Source organism: Meleagris gallopavo, chromosome 16 (assembly GCF_905368555.1).
Source record: "Meleagris gallopavo chromosome 16, MGAL_WU_HG_1.1, whole genome shotgun sequence".
NCBI classification, from domain to species: domain Eukaryota; kingdom Metazoa; phylum Chordata; class Aves; order Galliformes; family Phasianidae; genus Meleagris; species Meleagris gallopavo.
This window is the reverse complement of record NC_139419.1, coordinates 14,167,203-14,191,913: the sequence shown is the minus strand read 5'-3', so window position 1 is coordinate 14,191,913 and position 24,711 is coordinate 14,167,203. Positions and strand designations below refer to the sequence as shown.

At 41.2% G+C, this 24,711-nt stretch overlaps 1 protein-coding gene across 3 annotated transcripts in view; it reads left to right on the top strand.

Annotated features, from left to right (window-relative positions):
• IFT140 (intraflagellar transport 140) overlaps positions 1-24,711 on the top strand; it is a 75,429-nt gene that overhangs the window by 5,752 nt on the left and 44,966 nt on the right. For all 3 annotated transcript variants that reach the window (XM_085238067.1, XM_019620573.3, XM_085238068.1), the window contains 14 exons: positions 1,252-1,394; positions 6,594-6,769; positions 7,960-8,051; positions 9,225-9,331; positions 10,124-10,272; positions 12,375-12,578; positions 12,920-12,992; positions 14,687-14,778; positions 15,582-15,709; positions 17,502-17,619; positions 18,072-18,199; positions 20,591-20,738; positions 21,834-21,965; positions 24,252-24,445. In XM_085238067.1, the coding sequence (XP_085094193.1) occupies positions 1,252-1,394; positions 6,594-6,769; positions 7,960-8,051; positions 9,225-9,331; positions 10,124-10,272; positions 12,375-12,578; positions 12,920-12,992; positions 14,687-14,778; positions 15,582-15,709; positions 17,502-17,619; positions 18,072-18,199; positions 20,591-20,738; positions 21,834-21,965; positions 24,252-24,445 (1,884 nt within the window). The remainder of the gene's footprint in view (positions 1-1,251; positions 1,395-6,593; positions 6,770-7,959; positions 8,052-9,224; positions 9,332-10,123; positions 10,273-12,374; positions 12,579-12,919; positions 12,993-14,686; positions 14,779-15,581; positions 15,710-17,501; positions 17,620-18,071; positions 18,200-20,590; positions 20,739-21,833; positions 21,966-24,251; positions 24,446-24,711) is intronic.

Genomic DNA, 24,711 nt, shown 5'->3' with positions numbered 1-24,711 from the left:
CATTTCTATTTAACATCTTTATTAATTATCTTGACGAGGACATTCTGGCTTAGATCAGCAATGGTGAGCAGGACCAGGGAAGCCATCCTACCCCTGTACTCAGCACTGGTGAGGCCTCAACTCGAGTGCTGCGTTCAGTTTTAGGCACCTCAGTACAGAAGGGACACTGAGGTGCTGGAGCAGGTCTAAAGAAGGGCAACAAGGCTTGTGAAGAGAATATGTTGGAGAACGTGCCCTATGAGGAGAGACTCAAGGAACTGGGGTTGTTTAGTCTGGGGAAAAGGAGGCTGAGGGGAGACCTTATTGCTCTATTCCAATACCTGAAAGATGATTACAGAGAGAGTGGGGCTGGTCTCTTCTCACTGGCGACAGGACAAGGGGAAACGGCTTCAAGTTGCACCAGGGGAGGTTTAGATTGGATATCAGGAAACACTTATTTACAGTAACAGTTGTTAAGCACTGGAATAGGCTCCCCCAGAGAGGTGGTTGAGTCACCATCCCTGGATGTGTTTAAAATCCACTTGGATGTGGTGCTCAGGGATGTGAATTAGGTGTAGGCTGTAAGAATTAGGGTAGTATGGTTGTGTTGCGATTGGACTTGATGATCTTTAAGGTCTTTTCCAACCTGAGCAATTCTATGATTCTATGATTTAAAAAAAAAATAATAATACAAAACTGTCCTTGGTTCCTTGTTGTCCTCTGGTTCCAAGCTTTTCTTCCTCTCTATTTGCAGCAGAGGCTATTTGTGTTCTACACACAGCAACAAATCTTTTGTTTTGTCAACATCCCTCTCACTGTTGCTGCTCATTCTTCTTTCTTTAGTTCTTCATAATCAGTGACATTTGCCAATTAGAAAAGCACAAAGCACGCTGGAAACAGTTATTCATGAAATTATTGGCAAGAATTACTGAATTCTTAAATCTTGTCTTTTTTCTTCAAGAAAGAAGTAGTAGTAAGCTATAATATTGAGAAAAAAAAAAAAAAAGAAAAACAGATTATTCTTTCTCCAGGACATTGTTTCACATCTCTCTAAAAATAATAATGCCTAGAGGGGGGAAAAAAAAGGGTGAAGCAATACAAGTGAAAACTGGTACTAAATGAGCTTTATATCTTTTGGGAGTTAATCGATTTCCAACCAGTGCATGAAACATCTTTCTTCTCTCTTTACAATTCTATGAAATATTCCTTTCTTTAGGATGGAATGTACTCTGTTACGTAGGGAATTGGAAATGAAGTACCTTTTGTTTGCAGGGACTTCCTACAGCTGGCAAAAGCTGCTGTGAGTGGTGATGAGAAAGCCTTGGATATGTTTAACTGGAGAAAAGCTGGAACTGAAGCACCTCTGAAAATAGGTCTCCAGGAAGGACTGTCCTTCTTTGTCACCTTGACTGATGGTAAGAGCAAGAACACTTCTTTCAGCTGCTGTGAACTTGCCTATTAGTGGTTCAAAACAGTTCAATGACTGAGATTTCTGCTACATTCCACCCCTTCATGGCTTGAACTGATGATTGAGCAGGTTGAAGATAAGCCCTTTCCCATTCCAGTGATCCAGTACACCATGATGCTTTGTACAGTTTGCCTGTCACTGTGTAGGTTGACAAAATGAGATGACTGGTTCATGGTTGAAGTTCATGTTCCTTTGTGGGCCAGTACTCGATGCTTTTCTGGAAGCACATAGCTGCTTGGACCAGGGAAGGTTTGGCTTGCATTTCATCAGTCCCATATAGCCCACCACCAGGTGTCATGCTGATCTTTCAGTGACACTGGATGTCATGTTGCCGCTCCCGGTGATCAAAAGAGACTCGGGGGATAGCATAGATGTTTCAGAAGTACCAGAAGGTGTAGGTCTGCCCTCCACAGCAAGATACATGCCACCTTCCTGTCCTGGGTCAATACTTCAGCTTGCACTGAGGCATGTCCTGGCCATATGTACCATACCCTTGGCCCGATATCAAGGCTTTACAACTATATCGGGTACCAAAGGGGGAGTCCAGATTTGCCACAGGGCCATGATTTAGGTCCCCTTAGCAATGAAAACCAGAGCATTGACTATGATGCCTGCAGGCCATGTGCCTATTACTGGGGGGACTACAGATCCCCCAACCTCCAATAATCTCCCCCAAGGTGCAAGTAGGCCACACAACTTTGGTCTAATTTGCAACTTCCAGGGCCGTTCTTTTATGGGTGCAGGGTTCTAGGTTTTCAGGGGCAGCGAGCAGATTATTGTCATTGCAATTTGGGGTCTTACCTGACTGTCTGTGCCTGCAATTTGGATCCTAAGTGGGGAGGCTCATGTTGTTTGTAGCATCTTTAGGGCACTGGGTCTGCTGTCTCAAGGCCTTTTGTTCAGGTCCCATAGGGTTTCGTAGGGTCTCTTTGTCCACCCCAGCAGGGACTGAGAGTCTATCCCATCAGATTATATGGCAGGTGGAATTGCCACTCAGTGTTGTTTTCTTCTGCCCAGCAGAAGAAAAATGAGTTAGCAAATTGAACCCCAGCCCAGGTTAAGTCATTAAACATCTGCTTTCAGGATACCTGTATGGGTCCATATTGAGTCTGTGGGGCGGGTTTCCTGGTTTTAGTTGCGCAGTGGACCTTGGCCCCTTCTAACATTTGGATATTTCACCTGTTCTGAAAGCACTCTGTCTCTCCTGGATCAGCCACCAATTGGATAGCTTGTTGGATGATGGCCTCTAAGGCCACTAAAGGGTTCAGTATGGACACGTGCCATTCTGGTGACCTCCTTCATCCCTAGTTCTCTGATAAAATTTTGGAGTCTTCCACTGAGGTCCATAACCCAGCAATTATCAGTACATCACTTTTGTTCAGCCACATAATTCTACATGCTGCCATTATCCATTGAATTAAGGAATGGTTTTCTTCACTATGTATTCCCTTGCATACAGCCTTTGTCTGAGAGGCGGATGTGTGATAATAGATGCAAGTTTGGAAATCTCAGACCCATTATTTACCACTTTTTTACCCCCCCATATTCCACAATCTCAAAAGCCAAGCTGGGATGCTCTCTTGGGGTCTTTGCCTAAATTGCTGCAACAAATGGGTAAGCTCAGCAGCTGCATATGGACACGTTGTTACTTGTAGTGTGGTGTGGGCAGGGGGCAACTCTCCAGGCGCCAATCCTGCTGGTCTGTCCTGGAGTTTCTTTGTCTTTTCAGTTATTACTGGTCTTATTTCTAGTGGATCTGAGGTTCCCAGATCTTCTAGTTGGATTCTAGTCTGCTTGGCTTTCTTTTTGTTCTTAGGTTCAACTAGGATCCAAGGATCCTGCTGATCCAAGTCTTCTTCTCCTTCTAATGACATGGGTCTTAATTTCAGAGAGGAAATTCTATTTAAAGGTAGAGCAGTTTGCCCTGTCAAAGATGTAATTTTCTTTTCCAGTTGTCTAATATGGGCTTTTAAAGGCTTCCCCGCCGCCCCCCCCCCCCCCATCTTCTAATTCTTCCTTCAAGGAATGATATGCATTAACAGTGAGAAGCAGCAGCCATGCCACAGCAGATGCTGCTACTACTCTTTCCTCAGTTATCAAAAGATTTTGTCCTAATTCTTTCAGGAAGTCAGCCATTTTTGAAGGGGATTTAATAATGGGAACATTGGCCCTCATAGGTCCCCATTGTTCAATAATCTGTGTATGGGGAACCCAGGAATCTCAGAGTTTTCCCTGGGAGTTCCTTTTTCGGTTTATTAGTGGTCCCAGTGACCATCCAGTGCACCATTTTTTTTTTTTTTTAGATAATCCATCCTAAATAAGTATCAGACTGGCTCACCAGGTGTAATGCTGTAACTTGATGGAAAGTACAGCAGTAATAGGGAGTGGCACAATCCTGACTACAGCAAATGAGAACAAGCCCAAATGTAGCAGTTGCAGATACAGAAACAAAAGAAGAAAAACTGCTTACCTTTGTAAGGCCTCTGGTAAGCAGGGATCTCCAATGAGGTACTTTTGCCTCCACTGCCAGTCCTTAAATGAGGGCTGGGAAGGGATGGATCCTGGCTTCACCTTTTCTGGTCACTCAAATGCATTGAATGCACCTGAGCTCCCCTGGATGGGCTCTGCCTTCCCACCAGGCACTGAATCACTGGTTCAGGTGTGTCTTAGCATTCCTGCTACAATTACCAACTAGCTTTCTTCCTACTCATGATGCCTTTTGTCTCCTGCTTACCTGTAATCTTGGATCTAGAGCCAGAGTATGAGGCAATCACTGTAATGAGTACATAATCCTTTCCATTCAAGTGCTGACAACTCCAAAAACTATTGAAGTTATGCTGGCTCTCAGTTACAGCATGATTCAGTGTTTACATTCATTCTGGTAGTGGAATTAGGCCCCATAATTAACAGCAGCATGGCTACCTTCCTTACAGTTGCATTATGGTCTAGCGGTATGGTTGCCTTGCACAGCATCCAGCTACACTGGAATGAACGGTGGAGCTCCTCAAAAGATGGTAAACATCTGTTTTAAGTAGGAGCCTAGATCTATTGCTGCACTCAAAATGCTGTCAGTGTAGTTAAAAAAAAAATAATTCAGACAATATGTGACCTTAATTGCTACCTTAATTGCATTTGTGAGGTGTAAGCTTCTCTACTAAATATGAACCTTTTTTTTTCAAATTTAAAAGGGTTACAGGACACCTTTTTTTTTTTTTTTTTTTTTTTAATGCAAACGTGGAAGATGAAAATCTCTGGCTAGCTGTGTGCCTGTTAGCAGCTGCTTTGAAAGTGAGCATCTGTTGGTACACATCCCCATCTAGAGACAGACCCGGAGTCCTGCAAGTGGGTGTACTCAAAATTCTCTTTGTTTCTCGGGCCTCCTGTTTAAACTTTAAACTTTTTTCTACCATATGGCACTGGTGGTTTCTTTTCTGAGCTTTCTCATTGCAGAGGTTGATGTAATTTGGCGTCGGTTCTTATTTTAGAGGGTGGTCTGTCAGAATGAGTGAACGTTTTCATAGCATTTAAATATGATTAAATTGTGATTTTTCATCACAAACTTGTTCTAATAAAAACAAATTAAATTATTGCTTTAACATTTTTAATGCTTTAAACATTTTTAATGCAATTGTAAAAGATCTCAGAATTGACTTGACTGAAGCCAGGAGAGCAGCATCACTTAAAGCTACACTGGAATGAACAGTGGAGCTCCTCAAAAGATGGTAAACATCTGTTATAAGTAGGAGCCTAGATCTATTGCTGCACTCAAAATGCTGATCAGAGTAGTTAAAAAAAATAATTCAGACAATATGTGACAGAAGATACTGATCTAGGGAAAGGATGCCTGATTGTTAGCAGTTCTAAAAGATTGCTTTGCAATACTCTCACGACCACAAAAAATCTTCAGTGCAAAGCATTTGAGATGACTGGCACAGGTACTGGGACATAACATGGATGTTGTAAGGCATCCTGATCTTTCTGCTGGTGGACTTTTGTTTGTAGCTGCAGGGATCTGTTCCCTTGTCTTGCAAATGTGTTGTGAAGAATGCTGTTTGTGAACTACTTCCAGATTCTGTAATGACAGACTATTACAAAGGATGACTGCAATAAACCTTTCTCTGTGTGGTAAGAAGTACTGGGTTGGAGAACTGTTTTAACAAGAGAAACTTCAGTGTTTATTTTAGGTAGAAAACTTAGCAGTATGATCACAGGTGGGACAGGAGTTTGGAACTTTCTAAGTGTAGGTAATGCAGATGATGTGTAGAGAGCAATAAATTGAAACATTCTTTTAAAGCTACATCATGTTACCCTTTAGGTACAACATTTCAGCATAGATCCTCGGCGATCAGACTTACACCTCTGTTTTCTACTTCAGCTCCTTTTGGGCATGTTTCATTTCACAGGGCAAATTAAATTTGCAGCAAATTGAAATACTACATTTATATATTTGTTAAGAATTGGTATATCTATAACATTGGCATCTGTCAGGTTGCAACAGGTGCTTTCAGTAATCCCATTTGCAAACTGCTAGGTGCTATAGGGTTTTTCATTGCACAGCTCTGCCTTGGACTTGGGCATTACCACCATGTAACTGGGCAGTGCACGATGCTGGAAGTGTTCTCAGGTGAGACATGATCCTGTTTGCTTGTTATCATTCACTCCTACTCTACCTACTATTTTTGTGGAACTCATGTAGAAAAGCTGCTCACAGTGTGTGCTGGGATGTTTTTGAACAATGAGAAACTCCATATGCTCGGGCTTCTGTAATCTAAACTTTGCTGTAAATGTATTAATTCTTAGGTTCTTTCACAAATTATGACTACTGAAGATTTTAGCCATCGTTTGGCCTTTGCATACCTGCACACATATGTAGAAAATGGTTTTTTAATTGAACAATATTTGTGATGCCACTTAAATGGTTTGCATCTGGATTTTCTAGATGAGAGAAAGCAAATAATTTTGATTTATTGCTACAGTCAGCTCTTGTAATTGTCCACATCCAGAGACAAACTGTGAGACAGCATTGTGGTTATTTTTCTTTTAGCACTTGAGGACTATTTTATTGAAGTAACAAGGAGCAAATTCAATTTTTATGGCTACAGAGTTGTTAACTAAGAGCTGTGTAACTTGTTTGTGTGTCTTACAGGTTCTGTGCACTACACGAATGAGAAAGGAAAGACAAGCCACATATTGTCAGCTGACAACCTTGTACAGAAGCTTCTGTTCATGGAGAAAAAAGATGCTTTAGTTGTAATAACAGAGAACCTGCTGTTGTCCTTGCATACAATTACTCTTGAGGGAGATGCCAAGGAGCTCATGAAGGTGAGAATCAGACAACAAAGTAGAGTTGCAATACTTAATCTCCTCTTAGGATTTTTTTAAATTATTGTTTCCTTCACTCAGAACTGAATCAGCTTTTTTTCTCTCTTAATATCTTGGAGACCAAATGTATGAGCATTTCAAGGTAAAATAGAAGCGTGCTACTGAACTTGGAAAGATGTTTTTTGTCTTGCTCTTGTGTTTTGTCTCAGTTTCTTTCACTGTGATCCTATGTTAGTTTTTTTTACTCCTTAATTTGTCTTACTGAATTAAAAGGTGATACTCTTAAAATCTATACGTAATTTTGGTGCAATCAAATGTTTGTTAAAACATTTCATGGAGAAATAGTTACAGGTTGTATGTCCTCATTTTCATCACCATCAGTTGCTCAGTTGCCTATTTCAGATTAGCAGGAGCAGTACAATCCTTGCCGTGATGCTCTTTTTCTGTAAATCTGAAAGATGGCTTTGTTCTTACTTTGTGATAGCGTCCTCTGCAGCTGCAGAAGTCCCAGAAGACTTTAAACAGAAACTCCCAAGTCACAGAATTACTTTTGTGTCACTACATTGTTATTTGTGTAGGGCTGAAAACCAAACTGACCTCTTCCAGTAGGTACAGCCATCTTGATCCAATGTGCAGATAAAATGCTGTACTGTCGGGGCATACTGCTTCCAGAGTGAAGAAGCCTTCATTTTTTTTTTCTGATTTTCTTCATCTAAGATCAGAAAAGAGTGGGCACTTCTATGTCACAGGAGTGTCAGCTTTTTATTAATTGGTGGATGCCCCATCCCTGGAGGCATTCAAGGCCAGGCTGGATGTGGCTCTGGGCAGCTGGATGTGGTCTGGTGGTTGGTGACCCTGCACATAGCAGGGGGTTGAAGCTAGATGATCATTATGATCCTTTTCAACCATTCTATGATTCTATGATTTTGCAGTTAACACAATACTTACCAAATCCCAAGAGATCCAATACAGGAAGAAACACTGTTCCTTACCTACTTGTCTGACTGCAAAACTTTTTTTTGTGAATGTATACATCTGATACTTGCTAAGTTTAATGGTGGTCACTCCTTGATCTCTATGAATTATCACACAGGTCAGGGTTTACGTTTGAACCCTGGGGTCACATTGGACAATTTGGATGCTTAGACATTCAGCATGTTGATTCTACCTTCTGTCACTTTTGTTAACAGGTGAAGTTGAGTGGGAAAACTGGTAATTCTGCAGACATCATTTTAATAGACCATAGCCTTATTGTTACAGCAATGGGTGAGACAGTACTCAGGTAAGAATCCTGTTTTTAAGCTTTCTTGCTGCACATGAGAAATCTGACTAAGCAATTTCTAGTCTCTTGAGTTTTTTGGGTTGTGTGGGTTTTTGGTTTTTTTTTTCTTTCCTTATTGACATGAGAAAACCACTTTGCTGTTCTTTCGATCTGTATTGTCCGATTCTTATGATAATTAGAGCAATAACAACAGGAAAAAGTTTTTGTTTTTTGTCTGATTCTTATGATAATTATGGCAATAACAACAAGAAAAAGTGCTTGTTGTTCAGGACTTCTCTTTTACTGCAGTATAACACAAGTGTTATAGTGATTTCTTTCCATAATTCATTAAACAATTGTTACTTTGCCATGCTGCTATGTTATAATGTTATGTAGTTTTAAAAGTACATTTTCTTGAGTCTTTTTAAAGTACTACATTGTTGTTTTTTTTCCTTCTATCTTTACTATGACTTACTGTACTTATTTCCTCTGAGTCTGAGGGGTGAGGAGAGGAAGAAAGGAATTCCATTAACATCTGTGGTTCATTTGTTTGAATCTGCCTGCTACTGCCAGGAAGAATCTGTTAACGTTATGACAAAGTGATAAAGATCAAGTACTGAGCAAGAAGAAATTTGATAATGTTTAGTTCTAGAGAATATATCAGCAGTCTGAAGGGCTGCTGGTTGAGATAGGGAATACTGGAGCCACAAATGAGGGGGGAGAATACTGCAGCTATGCCTCATTTTTTTTGTTGTTTTCCTTAAAACTGGGTTTGCTTCTGACTCCTTTCCCAAAATATCTTGACTAAAAGTCAAAGGAAAACAGAGGAGATTAAGAAGTTCTCATCCCAGAGGCAGTTGCTGGCAATTTCACTTTAAAAATTAAGATCTCTGTGTTACCACTGACAGGGTTGTAAGGTGCTGGAACAGGCTGCTCAGAGAGGTTGTGGATGCCCCATCCCTGAAGGTGCTCAAGACCTGTCTGGATGGGGCCTTGGGCAGCCTGACCTACTGGTTGGCCAACTCTGGCTGTGTCAGGAGGGTTGGAACTAGATCACCTTTGAAATCTCTTCCTATCTAGTTCATTCTGTGATTAAGGAAATAGCAGATTAGTGCCATGTACAAGTCCTCTTGACAGTTTAGCAAGATAGCTGGAAGGAGAAGCATTGTTAACTCTTGTTTTGTGTACCTTTAGGTTCTGGGATTTGGACCGAGGTGAGAACTATGTGCTCTCCCCAGATGTGCAGTTTGGCTTTGAGGCTGGGGAGTGTATGAACTGTGTTTCTTACTGCAGTGCTAAAGGTGAGGAATAATAGGGCAGCTGTGATCTCTGATTCCAAACCCTTTTCAAATTGTCAGCCTTCAGTGCTCTGTAGTCATTTTAGTAGATTCTTCTTACAGGGCATTTCAGTAGTAGCATATCTTGTAGAATTGGTTTCGTGTAGCTTAGGAGTGCCCTCCCAAAGGGGCAATGAGATCACTCAACACTTGGTGCACTTTTTCTCCCATTGTGAAGTTGTTTCTGAGCACACTGGCTGGATTCCCTTTGAGGCTGAACCAGTGAGTGTGTTCCTGGAGCACAGCTAGTGTGTTCCACTGTGCTATGGACAGTCAACAAGCCTACATGAGAACTTCATGCAAAGCAGAACTTCCCAAATGCACAGTGTGGATGTTGGGTTTCTCTACAGTCACTCCTATCTGTTGCCTTGTTTGCTAATGTAGGCATAGATTGGGCCTAGCAGAGTGGTTTTAATGGCGACTTGTCTATCTATGCTACAAAAATAGATATTTAATAATAAATGGTTAAAATGAAATCACTGTCTGATGTATTTAAAAGATAACTTCATCTGGTAGCTTAGAAAACAGCCATTGATTCTCAAAAAGAACTTTTTCCATTTTTTTCTTCCTGAAAGGTTCCCCAGTACAGGGCTAGAATGCTGATTTGCAGGAGGGCGAAGAAACAAACTGTGCTAGAATAAGGCTTCCCAGTGCCTCAGAAGCAGAGCTAGGCTGCCTACTACTTTGTGTCCTGTTTGTTTTTGTAAAGCTTGATAAGATAAGATAAGAAGTGTCTGAAATGTCTGTGAATGGCAGGTCTCCTAGCAGCTGGTACTAACAAAGGGAGAGTGGCAATGTGGAGGAACGTGTCAGTATCCAGTCAGAGCACAGGGGCTTTGGAGGGCAAGGAGAAGTGGAAACTCCATGCATCCACAGAACTTGAAGGAAATATCACTCAGATAAAGGTAAGGAAAGAAAGAGCATTCCTGCATTTTATTAAGACTTCAGAAACATGCTGTGCTTCCAGAAATCTGCACCAGCAGAGGTGCCCCACTGTCACCACTGCTGAAATGCATCACCCACCACCTCACCGTGCTCACATCTGCTGTTTGGTCTCCTTAAATGTTCAGCAAGTGTCAAATGCCAGTGGTTGTCATTTTTTCCCTCATGAAGTTCAATGGCACATTTGCTTCATATGTACTTCCATGTCAGACATCATGTTGTCAGACTGCCCCTCTGCTGCCATCTGTCACCTGGCAACAAAATATAATGGCATATGGGTGGAAAGGTAGAATCTCTACTGCCATCCCTACCTCTGACATCGTGGGCCAATATAATCAAATAGGAGGCATTGCTTTTGGAGCAGCCCTTGTAGATCTCTCTGCCTGGGAGAAGTGGAAGTCGCAGCATCCTTAAATCCAAACGTCTCTCCTTCATATTTCTCACTGATTAACTCTTTGGATTCAACACCCTGAAATTATTTTCAGGAGAATACAGATTGGCAGAAATGTCACATTTGATAGAACTGTAGAATATCCCGAGTTGGAGGGGACTCCAGGGATCCTCGATCCCATCCCTGCAACAGCAACTCCCAGACCTCAACTCTGTGTCTGAGAGCAGTGTGGGGCTGTGCCCACTGCTCTGGAGAGCCTGTTCCATGCCCTCTGTTGAAAAACCTTCTAATATCCAAAGTTTATTTAAATGTGTTAACATAGCAAGCAAAAAAAAATCTAAATTATTTTCTAGATAGGGTTTTGGTGGTTTTTTTTTTAGTCACTGTCTCAGTGTAAAGTTTGCTTTCACTGGTAGCTAAACAAATATATATTTCCATCTGAATATTTTTCATGTGAAAAGAGGTGCGTCCCAGAAGGACAGACTATACTTTTACGCATAAAATGATGTTTTGTCTGCTTTTGTCAAAAAATGTTGGTTTGCTATTCTGTCTCTAGTAGTTTTAAAACAAATGAACAAAACAACAACCAACCACAAAACACAAAAACCATCTACTAACGCGGGAGCCTCCTCCCCTTACCCCAGCCTTTGTGTGTGCCCTGGCCCAGCCATGAAGGCAGCTTCTATTCCAAACCTGTGCAGTGTTGCTTATCAGGGAGTGTTGTCAATAGCGTTGGAGTTCAGGCAGAGCACCACTGTCCTGCACTGTGCATGTGGTTATAGGTTCCAGACTGTAAACGTTTGGACCACCTCTCACTAACATCTTAAGGAAGAAGAGCTCTTGGGTAGTCAACTGGTTGTCCCAGTGCTTTCTGAAAAGAATTGTCCTGTGACAGGAATGAACATGATCAGTGTCAGATGCTTTTGCTTAACTGTGAATATGGAAAGACAGATTGAAAAAAGGTGCATTACTTCTTCCTTGATACAGAAATAATTAATCAGCTGCGTGTTAAAGTCTGTCCTTGCAGACCATCTCAGAAGCACATCTTATTGTTCTGTGAATTTTTGAAGTGTAACTTCAATTTTAGACTTGCTCTGCTCTGTATGAGCACTCTTCTTCAATCCTAAAATAGGGTGAGAAAGATACATCTTCATAACACTTGCTTAAAAAGTTAGCTGGAATACTTCCTCCTTTTCCTTGAAGAATCCCTGTGTTTTCTTGGGTCGCCTAGTGTGTGACACAGCACTGTTTGTTGAGGAATGTGAACTGCTTTCACTGAGAGGGCTGTCAAAACTGCAAGGAAGAATGAGGTAATCAAATAAGATACTGCATGTGCAACAAATGAAAGTGTTGTTAACCCCTTTAAGTGTGATTCTCTCAAATATAAGGCGGTATAATAATATCTGAAGAAGAAAAATGATTTTAATACAAAAAACAATTCCTTTATTTAAATTGAGTCTGTGCAGCTGGGTAACAAGTATAATATTTTCATCTCATAATTCCTAGTTGTTGGCTATAGTTGGACTTTGTGCCATGTATGTGTGCTTGAGTATATGTACATGTAGACACAAAGTGTTTATTCTCTCCTAGCCTTCCCATCTCTTTTGGGATGTTGCTGTGACTGTCTTAGATGGAATTACTCACTGTGCTTTCTTTTCTTGCTCCCGTACACAGTGGGGCTCCCGAAAAAACCTCCTGGCAGTGAACAGCATCAGCTCTGTGGTCATCCTCAGTGAGCAGGCCATGTCATGTCACTATAATCAGCAAGTGGCTGCTGTGCAGGTGTCTCCCAGCCTGTTTAATGTGACCTTCTTCAGCACAGGAACCACACACAATCTTCATGTTGATATGACTGTGAATGGAGTCTTCGCTACTAAGGTCACGTTGGTCTTTTTGGATATTTGCTCAGTTGTTTGCCTGGCTAGGAGTGTAGAGACCAGACTTCCCAAGTCCTTAATATAATTTGTTGCTATTCCATTTGTATAACAGAAGTACTCTTGTGGCTTATAGTGATCATACTGGTGCTGGTTTTCAGGTGGTGCACTGACTTGGGAGTTCTCTGGATACTCACTTCAGTTTTTTTCAGTTGCAAATCCTTCCAACCTAATATACAGGGCAACTAGTAAAAGGTGGCAATTGTGTGGGAAAATCTCAGTTTCTGCATAAATTACTGCATGAGTCAAGATGACACTGAGTGCATTTTTAAAAATTTTTTTTAGGATGCTGTAGTGTTCTGGAATGGGAAGGAAGTTACTGTCTTTGAGTGCTCAGAAGATACCTTAAGAAATGCAGGTAGGATTTGGAAAACAGCAATGAGCAATTGTTCAGAGTTGAAGTGTTTGTGTTCCTGAATCATTGAACCATAGAATCATAGAATCACTGAGGTTGGGAAAGATCTTAAAGATCATCGAGTCCAACCACAACCCAACCATACACCCTAACTCTAACAACCCACCCCTAAATCACATCCCTGAGCACCACATCCAAGTGGATTTTAAACACATCCAGGGATGGTGACTCAACCACATCCCTGGGCAGCCTGTTCCAGTGCTTAACCACCGTTTCTGTAAAGTTGTTTTTCCTGATATCCAACCTAAACCTCCCCTGGTGCAACTTGAGGCCATTTCCCCTCATCCTGTCACCAGTGAGAAGAGACCAGTCCTGCTCTCTCTGTAAGCACCTTTCAGGTGCTGGAAGAGAGCCATAAGGTCTCCCCTCAGCCTCCCCTTCCCCAGGCCAAACAGCCCCAGTTCCTTGAGTCTCTCCTCATAGGGCACATTCTCCAAGCCCTTCACAGCCTCGTTGCCCTTCTTTGGACCAAAATGAATGGAAAGTTGCATTCTCTTCATTCATATTAACTGTCATATCATAATAATATTTTTCACTTTGCACTTATGAATACTAACTAGACTTCATATCCCCAGACTGTAGAACAGAAAGGTTATATTATAAAACGATGGGTCAGTAGTTACACAAGTCATCAGCAGAACCAGAGCTCAGATACCAGCTCCTAGATCTATGCTTTATTCACTAAATGTGCTGGGATATACCATGTTAATTGACCTCAGAATATGCTGGTATTCTTGTATGAGTTACAAATAAGGTCTTTGATTAAAATCCCTTGGCCTGCTCATACCCCCAGGTTCTTCTCCTCAGACCTGCTCTCAACCCATTCTCTGCCCAGTCTGTTTTTGTGCTTGGGGTTGCCCTGACCCAGGTGCAGGACCTTGCACTTGGCCTTGTTGAACTTTGTGATGTTTGCACATCTAAAGCTTGTCCAGGTCCCTCTGGATGCATCCCTTCCCTCCTGTGTGTGAGTGCACCACACAGCCTGGTGTCATCTGCAAGTCATGTTTGCATAGCACTTGCACAGGAATGGGGAAGGAGTGGGTTCTAGTGTCAGCTGTCAGGAAAAGCTGTTTTATACATTGCTGTATGTACAGCTGGGTAAGGTAAATTAGTTTATTCTGTGATGGATTCTCCCTGAATATTCATTCCTTGAGAAACAGGATATGCAAAATTTCATTAATCCTATCCAAAGTCTCGAGGGATAGTTCAGGCTTTGTATTTTAATAACCAAGTTGCCAACAATGAAACTATTTTAAAACCACTCTTTTCTGACAGATGTTCCTCTATTCAGTGAAGGAACGTGTGAATTCCCTGGTGGAACTTCATACTGCACTACTTGTTTTCTTTGTCATTACCCATTTCAGCACCTTCCCCATCCTCTCCCACTTGTTTTCATGAGCAGAATGTACAGATGGCCTGTTCACAGAAGGAGTCCCAGCTTTCAGTGTAGTGTCAGACTGGAGGAAGACCAGAACACCAAGGAGTTTGGGAACCAGAAGGAGTCATGGGTTGTAAAATGCAGTTGGTGCAAATGGGAGTAGTCATTTCCTTTATAAGTCTTTTTAAAACACCAGAACACACACAAAAGTCCCAGCCATCTGCTTATTGTAATGATGGTTTTATTGTGATTGTTCCAGGCTCTTTTCTTTGTGACTCTCCAGTTCTGTCAGTGCATGGAGAAAATCTGTACACAGTTGAGCCGAATCGGGTCCAAGTTCGTACCTGGCAGGTAAGAGCTGATGAAAACACAGAGCAAGGAATACATGTCACTGTTTTTCAGAGACTGATGTTGCAGTTTAAAAGATAGAAGGAAGAAGCAAACCTGTTGACTGTACTCTTGTCATAGGAAAAACCTGTTGAGTTCTTTTACAATTTGAGTTCTTTAGTGTGTCACATTTAACAGCTACTACACTTCAGCTAACAGTAACAAGTATTTATAATAGAAAACAGAATTCTTTAGAGACCAGACTGCTTATGAGGATCTAAATTGCTAGCATATGAATATATATTACTAATAGAAAATAGAGTGTATTTTGAGAGGATGAAAATCCCCCTGTGTATTGTGTGTTCCCTGTGGAGTGTCACTTAAAGCTTGTGGCTTATCCTTGTCAACCATACCGAAGGGAGAGATCTAATCCTTATAGTTCTGATTATAATTTTATTTAACATTCAAGAAAAGGTAGGTTTTGTCAGATTAAGGAATGATTTCATTTATATATATGTATTATTTATTTTTCCAGCTTCATAATAATGAACTGCATTCATGCATCCTTCTTTAATGAAAAAAGTTGTATTATCAAAGGGCCAATTTTTACAGAAGAAAAATTTGAACTCTTTTGGAGACTACACATCTAGTTTTCAACCTGAAGCAGACTGTGAGACCTTTTGAAGTCTGTGTAAAAAGTAGTTTCTCTCATTTTGCTGATGGCAAATTGTCTAATACAGAGATTCATTGGCTGGCTTAGTGACAAAATAAAATCCCTCCTAGTTAAACTCGAATGTTCAAACCTAGTGTTATTCCTTTCTTCTCAGGGAACAGTTAAACAGCTTCTGGTGTTTTCTGAAGCAGAGGGGAATCCGTGCCTCTTGGATGTCTGTGGAAACTTCCTGGCTGTGGGAACTGATTTGTCTCACTTTAAAATCTTTGATCTCTCTCGCAGGTATTAACAAGCCTTAAAAACAATCTGTTCATTTTGCGTGGGGGGGGGGTGGGAAATCTTTAGCTGACTTAGATCCTTTGAAAAGTGATAACCTCTTTGAATCTCAACACAATACATCAGTCTGTATGAACTGATGGCATTTCTGAAGCAAGGGAAGAGCAGAATCATAGAATGATTGGGTAAGTCACGGAACAAATAATGTAGTAACTTAAAGAGGGTGGAGAACTTATGGAAGATGTCCAGCCTGGAGAAGAGAAGGCTGCAAGGTGACGTGAGAGCGGCCCATCAGTACCTAAAGGGAAGCTACAGGAAAGAAGAGGACAGACACTTTAGCAGGGTCTGTGGTGAGAGAACAAGGGGCAATAGTTTCAAGCTCAGAGAGGGGAGATTTAGGTTGGATAAAAGGAAAAAGTGTTTCACAGTGAGGGTGGTGAGGCACGGGAACAGGTTGCCCCATGATGTGGTGGATGCCCCACTCCTGGGGCCGGGCTGGATCAGGCCCTGGGCAACCTGATCCAGCTGTGGTGTCCCTGTGCATTGCAGGGACTTGGACTAGATGGCCTTCAGAGGCCCCTTCTAGCTCTAAGGTTTCTATGATTCTATGGTCATTTCTGCTGACGGTCTCAGAAAAGCTGACAAAAAGACACAGATTCTCATAAACCAGTGAACTTGGATCCAGTGAATCCATGAAGAAAGTGAATTGTGGGTGCTTTCTCCTGCTTAGGTTAAGTGAGAGGTTTATTTAATTTTGTTTGACTTATACTGTGTTCCCATTCTGACAAACTGCTATGGCATGTGAAAGATGTGCCTGACACAATGTTCAATTCAAAAAATTATTTGCTAATGATGAGGTTTTTCCAAATTACCTTTAAGAATAAAATAATCTTTGTTCTCAGGTACTGTGACCAGAGAACTGCTAGACCGAGGTTGCCTACATACACATAGGACACAATTTGAAGGTGTTGGTTTTGGGCAGGCCTTAGATTGGTTATGATTGTTGATAGTGAACGCAACTAGCTGAACTCATCTGTACTGTGTTAAATTGTTGTGGCTAATAATGATAATACCCCTGGCACCCCTTCTCAAACGATGACAGCATAGCACGCCTTAATTTTAAAGCTAATGCTGTTGACTTGAAATAAATGAGCAGTCCAAACATGTAACCCAAGAATGTCATTTTTACAGAATCAAAGATTTCTTGTATGGAATCACATTATGTGTCTGAGTTACTGCCACTTCTTTCTGTCACATTCTTTAGATTGATGAGGTTTGTCCTCTTTGGTGAATAATTACTGGGTTTGTATCTGTAGAAGTGATGAGATTCTTTAGAGATGGGACAGTCTTTTAGAACTTGTGTACAGTTGGAAAGCAATTGGTATGACATAAATGCAACCTCCACTCCCCAGTGATTTTTCTTTACTTTTGTTCCAGAGTGTTTTTTCCATACTTCAGTGAAAGGCTATATTCAGCATTACAGTACTGCTCAACTTACATAGCAAAATGCAGTCCTCTGAATTTAAAACTCTGGTAGGATTCTCTTTTTGGATTCCTGGAGAAGCATGGAAGCTTCTTGCTGATTCATTGAGGAATGAGCCTTTCCTTCCTTAACTTTCAAAAGAAAGGCAGGTCACAGCAGGAGAAGCAAGAGTCTGGGGCAATGGTCCTGGGAGGTAGAAATAATTTGTTGGTGTTGTTTATAAGGTTTTTTATTTTTTAACTTGAAAAATGTTTTGGCCAACAGCTGTTGTCACGTGCTTGCCACTATATGACTTGAGTCTGTTCCATTTCACAGAGAGGCAAAAGTGCACTGCAATAGCAAGAATTTCTCTGAGCTGTTTCCTGGCCTTGGAAACATTGCATCTGTCAAGTGCAACGCTAACGGCAGTAAAGTCAGCATCCTGGTTAGCAAGGTGAGGCAAAACTTCATTTAGCACCCTGTGGCCTCAACACCAGTTACAGACTGGTGTACAGGTCAAGATGGTTACTAAAGATGCAAGATGTACTTCACAGAAATAAACCTTCAACTTCTGTGCACTGTATTGCGACTGCAAAGTGCACGTGCAAGCTTGTAGCTAAATGCTTAAGTTAAGCTGTGTTAAGGTTTTGTACTTTTGCTAAGAAGAGCACAGCAATGAAAGCAGAACAAAAGCTCTTCTGTAGCATTTCAAAGAAATCCAAAGCAAACTTGCTAGAATAGAAGAATGGAAGTAATTTTCTGATACTCCTTCCAAAGAGTGTTCTTATATGATTACAAGTACACAAAACTGTAAGAATATGAATCAGATGAGATAAACATACTATCCAAACTTTCAGCCTTTTTCTTTAACTGTATGCTTCAGCAATATTTTTTGCCCTCTTGCAGGGAAATGGGAGTACGGATTCCAAGATCTGTTTCTATGATGTTGAAATGGACAAAGTTACACTCTTTGATTTCAAAGTTGAACAAGGAATTGGTAGAGATGAGCTTTCTTCTGGGCATGGTACTGACAGGTAAGTAACAATTCTGAGCATTATTACTTGAGATTTTAAGATAATCTGCCCTGTGAAGGTGAGCAACATCTTGATACTGGCATTACTCTGTGTAGGAGTTTATGCCATTTACATTGTTTTCTCAAGAATCACAGATTTGTAGGGGTGGGAAGGGACCTCTGAAGATTATCAAATCCAACTCCCCTACTAAAGCAGGGTTCTTAGAGTAGGTCACACAGGAAAGTATCCAGATAGGTCTTGAATCTCTCCAGTGAAGGAGACTCCACAACCTCTCTTCGCCCTTTGTTCCAGGGCTCTGTTGCCCTCACTGTAAAAAAGGGTCTTCCTTGTATTTGTATGGAACTTTGTGTTCCAGTTTTTGTCCATTGACACTTCTTCCATTGCTGCACACCACTGAAAAGGGTCTTGCCCCATTGACTTGACTTCTGCACTTTAAATATTTATAAAGTAATGAGATCCCCCCCTAAGACTTCTCTTCTCCAGACTGAAGAGTCCCAGGTATCTCAGCCTTTCTTTGTACAGAAGATGCTCCAGGCCCCTCATCATCTTTGTTACCCTCCACTGGACTCTCTGTAGGAGATTCCTGTCTTTTCTCAACTGAGGAATGTGGAACTGGATGCAGTATTCCAGCTGTGGCCTCATCCAGGTCTCGCTGGTGTGTCAGCCACTCCTCCCAGCTTTGTATCATCAGCAAATGTTCTGAGAGTGGATTCTATCCCTTCATCCAAGGTGTTTACGAAGATATTGAACAAGACTGGACACAGCACCAACCCCTGGGGAGCACCACTAGTTACAGGCCTCCATCTATACTCTGTGCCACTGATCACAGCTCTCTGAGCTCTGCCAGTCCACTTATTCATCTACCCATCAGTCCACTCATCTATGCCACACTTCCTAAGCTTCATTATAAGGGTGTTGTGGGGACTGTCACACACCTTGCTGAAGTCAAGGTATGCAAAATCCACCGCTCTCCCTTCTTCTACCCAGCCAGCGATGACAACATAGAAGGCTACCAGATTGGTCAAGCATGATTTCCCCTTGGTGAAATCATGTCGTCTACTCCTGATAACCATCTTTTTTTCTAACTGCTTGGAGATGCCATCCAGAACAAGTTGTTCCATCACATTTCCAGGGAAGAAGGTGAGGCTGACTGGCCTGTAATTTCCCAGATCCTCCTCCTTGCCCTTTTTGAAGACTGGAGTGACACTGATATTCTCCAGTCTTCAGGCACCTCTCTCATTCTCTAAGACCTATCAAAAGATGATAGAGACCATTTGGCACTCACAAGTTTAGTTTGACTAAACTGGTGCATTAGCAGCCAATCAAGGTGCATCCCTGACTCTCCCAATCCATTAACTAAGGAGTATCAAAAAGAGCTATGTAAAGCAAGCTTAAAATAATGAGGAGAGGTGTTGATTCTTCAGACAGCATGCAGCTGAGTGAAAGGCATTCCTTGCCAAAGGAAGCCCACATAGGATCAGTTTGGGAACAACAGCATCCCAGGGAGGGACCTCATGCTGGAGCAGGGTAAGAGAGCAAGGAGGAGAGAGCAGCAGAAATGAAACAAAGCATTATGGACTGACTGCAAGCCTCAGGGGAAGGAGGTAGAAGAGGGTGGATGAAGATGGAAGGTATTTTTAGTTTGATTTTGCTTTGCTTCCCTGCTCTAAGCTGCTATTAGTAGGCAAAAAGCTACATTAATCTCCTTTCTGCTGAGCCTTTTGCCAATGGTGGTAATAGGTGAGTGATTTCCCTGTCTTTTTTTTCAATACAGGAGCTTTTTTCTTCATTTTTCCCCCCTAACCTTTTGAGAAGGAAGAAGTAGAGAGTGGTACGGTGGAGCTGAGCTACCTATCAGTGTGAAAACACCACAGCACATTAGAAATCCTTGTAGCAATGAGAGAAAATGCAGTCAACTGGGTTTTCTAATACAGTGGAACATTAGGGTAGAAATCTCTCTTTGTTTTTACAGTGATTTTTCTTAATGAAGTTTTTTTAAGAAATAACAGCCTTAGAATAGAAGGTGATTTAATCCTTTTCAAAAACTGGGTGTTATGGGCAAAAAAAATTATGGTGTGCTTTTCAGTGCTGCAAAGTAGAGTGAACAACCCATTGCAAATTTTGTCAGTTAGGCAAATGTGAGTAATGACAGCTGTTGTCAAGTGTAGTGTCTTGTGCAGCCCATAAGAGGCCACTACAAACTAGTATTACAGCTTCAGTGACTTGTGAATAGTCGTGTCTGTGTGAGTGATTCAGTTATCAGTGCTTCATTTTAGAGCATCCTGAAATCAAAAGTAGTAAACTCATCAGCAAATAGTCTACATTGGATGATCTTGGAGGCCTTTTCCAACCTTAGTGATTCTATGATTCTGTGTTTCTTGATTTTGATAGGTCTGTTGTGGAGTATCCAGAGCTGCACAATCACATCCCTGTTTGCCATTTCTGGGACTGCAGTGAACCGAGACTTTTTGTATGTGAAACAATTCCTGAAACAGGTGTGCAGCCCCCAGGTCGGAAGAACAGCCAGACTGAGAGCACGGTGTGGTTGTTTTTGGTTCTCTATGCTCTATGTGATGTTTTCCCTATCCAAGCAGTAAATCATTGGTACTTTTTTTAACCTGTAGAAGTAGTTGTTTGCATTATCTTGTAGAAAAACTGAAAGTTTTTATTGATCAGAAACAATCTAAGCGAAGAGCTTTCATCAGTTCAACAACTGTTCCCTGCTTAACCTGCTAACACGCTTGCAGTAGCCCTTAAAAATTTGTCTGTAGAAAATAATGTCTTCCTAAATACTCCTTTAATTTAAAAAGTCCAGTCCATGTTCAATTAGTGTTCTGATTTGTGCATAATTTTAGTTAAATCTTTTCCATTTAGAGATGGAAAGCTTCGTTTCTTTTGCTGGCTGAACTGACTGTAAAAAAGGTTCTGGGAAGGTCAACATAGAAAATGATATTATGAAAGATGGAATAGGGATGGCTCAAAATACCTTGCTAGGGTCTTCCAGCAAAAAAAGAACAACCTAATATTCCTTATGTAAAGAGGCAAAAATGTTTCTATGTAAAGTTGAAAAAGAAAAGGATGTGAAAGGAGTGTAACTGGATTTTTGGCCCTTATTCCACAGAAGTTTTTGCTGTGGTTACTGTTTAAGAAATGAGAAGTCTGATAAACTTCAGTTGGAAATAAATGCTTGTATTTTGACTTGAATAAGTCAGCCATTACACAGCCTGTGTTTAAATGGTTGGTGCATTCCCTGGGAACTCAAAGCAGTGAACTGCTGAAATTGGGCCAGAAATAACGTTGTGTTTAAAAAATGCTGGAAACGAGAGTATCTGACAGACCCGTAGAACATCAGCCTGTAGTCTGGGGCTTCTCTTTTTGTGACTGATGAGGTGAGTTCCTGAGATGCAGAGGCTGAGGACCCTTTGCAGTAGGAAGGGTCTGAAATGCAGAGTGAATCTTTGGCAGCTCGCTACAGGGAGGAAGTGCGTGGCTCTGCTCTTTCCAGCAGGTGTGGGTGACTGGATGTCATTATTTTTGAGAGAAGGTTTTGCCAACTGAATATGGAAAATAAAAACAAATCGAGAGAAGGATATTGCATCATAAAAACAAAACAATTCTCGACTTTCTTTTCCAGCTGGATGTTTGGGTCGTATCGTTCTTCAGTTCTGAAGAACATGGCCTTTTGCTTCAGGACAGCTTCCCACTGCCTTCATCATACGAGGTTCTCCTGGGTATTGATGTACCACATTTTTACTTCGCAAAAAAGGTGAGGGCATCTTTCACAATTCCTTCCCCTCCCATAGGTTCAAAATTTTCATTCTGTAGAGTTCAAATGTAACCAAACTGAGCCAGCAATAAGTAGGGCAAACCCGATGGCAGCTGTGGCAGTGACATGAAGTTAATATTCTTCCTGGGTATTGTGAACTGGATGTGATGTACAGACACAGGAGTAGTTACCAGGCATTTCAACTAAGGAGGTGTTCAAAAACAACAAAGCCCCATTGTTATGTAGGCACCATTCTTTTGCATTTGGTGTGTGTCAGGCTTGCACATCCCAGAACAGCAGACAGTTCCTGCTAGCTTCAGCAGCAGCAGCCAGCTTCCTGTTGGAATGGAGCTTACTTCCCACAGAATAGCAAAGAGTGGGAATGCTCACTGTGCACTGACACTGCATACTTGCTGCAAACACGAGAATTGCATGCTGTAACATCTTGGAAACTCAACTATGAAGACAGAATTGTCTGTATCTTAGTGCCATGTGTACTGGAGAAAGTTAAGCCTATTCTCTGCAGACTGGTTTTCTAGTTCTGGTCTGCTCATTATAATCACAGTTCTTAACTAAGTCTCCTGCAGCCTTCTTGTAGGGAAACCTATTTTGTTTATTCTGCCAAGGCATTTTAGGAACTTAATGTGACTTCTAATCCCATGATTTTCTTCTGAATAACAGACCAGTGCAATTATGTGAGCCTAAATAAATATACTGGTTAATTTAAACAAGGAGACTTTTCTCTAGATATTTTTTCACTTTAAATATATTTAGCTGTTAGAGCTGCTCTCTTACTTTCCCTTTCCCATCAGTTTGAAACATTTGCTGCATTTTCCACTCTGTTAACACTTCCCTCATCATGACTTGTGCTATTTTACTTTGATACTGCTTCTCTTGTTTTTCTCTCTCCCCATTTGTATGGATTATTGCTGCCATTAGTTAATTTTTTGGAGGGACTTTGTCTATAAACCTGTAAGTATCTGTAACTGTAATATTCAGCTCTGCTTCATTGTCTGCTTTTCTCTTGTTTGCATTTCCTTCCCTCAGTAGGATTACATGCATCTTTGTGACTAAATTAATTGTTATGTAGTAATTCATTCTGGAACTGTTTTACTACATGGGTAGTCTGCTTTAATACAACAAATCCAGTTGATGCAACAGCTGATGGTGATAGTCTGATAATGTTAGGACAAGGGGGAACAGTTTTAAACTAAGAGAGAGGTTTTAGGTTAGATATTAGGAGGAAATCCTTCAGTTTGCTGCCCGGAGCTGAGGTGCCAATGGCCACAGATGGGTCCTGGGCAGCTGAGCTGGGGGGCACAGCCCATGGCAGGACTGGGGGGCTGGGAGGACCCTTCCCACCGAAGCCCTTCGTGCTTTTGTGAAGAAGTCTGTCTTGACTGAGTTTCACTCCATCGTTTCTTCTTATTGTAATACCTTTCCTGGTTCCAGAAATTCCCCAAACTATAGTCAAACCAATATGTGCTTTTGGTTTATCTTTTACTATACCTAATAATTTTAAAAATAGTGCATTTAAAACACTATATTGCAATAGTTTCTGCAACTCTCAATACTTTACTATAAGGCTGGCATGGGGCATACGTGAAATTTGGTGTTGTTCATGACTCAGCTGATTTTCTGCTTTTGGGTTATGAAAATTAGTGTATTACACTCTAGACAGATAATATGATATTGGTGATTGACTTGATTCTTATTCTTTGTCTGAACAGTGGTTAAAGTCCTTTGGGGTGGTTTTTAGTGACCAGTGAGGGCATTACTGAAGGTTTAGAGGCTTGAGAACCACGTATTGTATGGGGAACATCTTGAATCTGAGGTTTAGTATTTATAACCTTCACGTGAGGGCAAGAATAAATGAAGCAGGTCTATATTGTTAACTTCCAGAATAGCTGATTCATTTTTCAGAAGAAACACACCCCCAGGGAAGTTTGTCTGAAACTTTCAGAAATCTGGAGACTTGAAATAACAGCTAAGAGTATAATAGCAGCTGTTAGAATCATGGCTGCCTCTTCTGGCTGGCATCCTAAAAATCGCTGAGCTATCTATCCTGAATTGTTGATTGTTCACTCTGACTCACGACACACTAACCTTGTCTGTGACATTTCATATTCTGGGGTATTTTCTAGGGAGGTTGTGGCTATTATCATGATTGGTCGTGGTTTTGTAGGAATAGAAATCTTGGGACTGCAGTGGAAATTTGACATTCGGACATGGAAAGGAGTAAGCTTCATCCTCCTTGATACCTAAATGATGATGTGCTCATTTTAGCCAGGGGAAACTGGGAAAGGACAAGCGGAGTCAGGCTCAAAGGTCTTGCAGATGGCTTCCAGACGACCCCTGAGAGATTTCATTGGATTAGGAGACTGTGATAAGGCTACCCGGGATGCCATGCTGAACTTCAGCTTCTATCTGACTGCTGGGGACATGGATGAGGCGTTCAAATCCATCAAGCTGATAAAAAGGTACAACGTGTAACTGTATGCATTTCCTTGTGAGTGGAGTATATTTTCAATGAAAGCTGACATGACATTCTGACCCTCTTAATTTCACTTACTGCTTTTATTTCATTTTCCCTTTCATTCTCAGAAAGATGAAATCTTTATTTTACTGACTTTTAATGTAAACTCTGCTTATTCTTTGTCCACAAGGCATTGTGAACTGTAGATTTTGATCACTAACTGGGGGAAAATGAGTAACCTTCCCCTGTGCCTGGCACAAATTCTGCGTT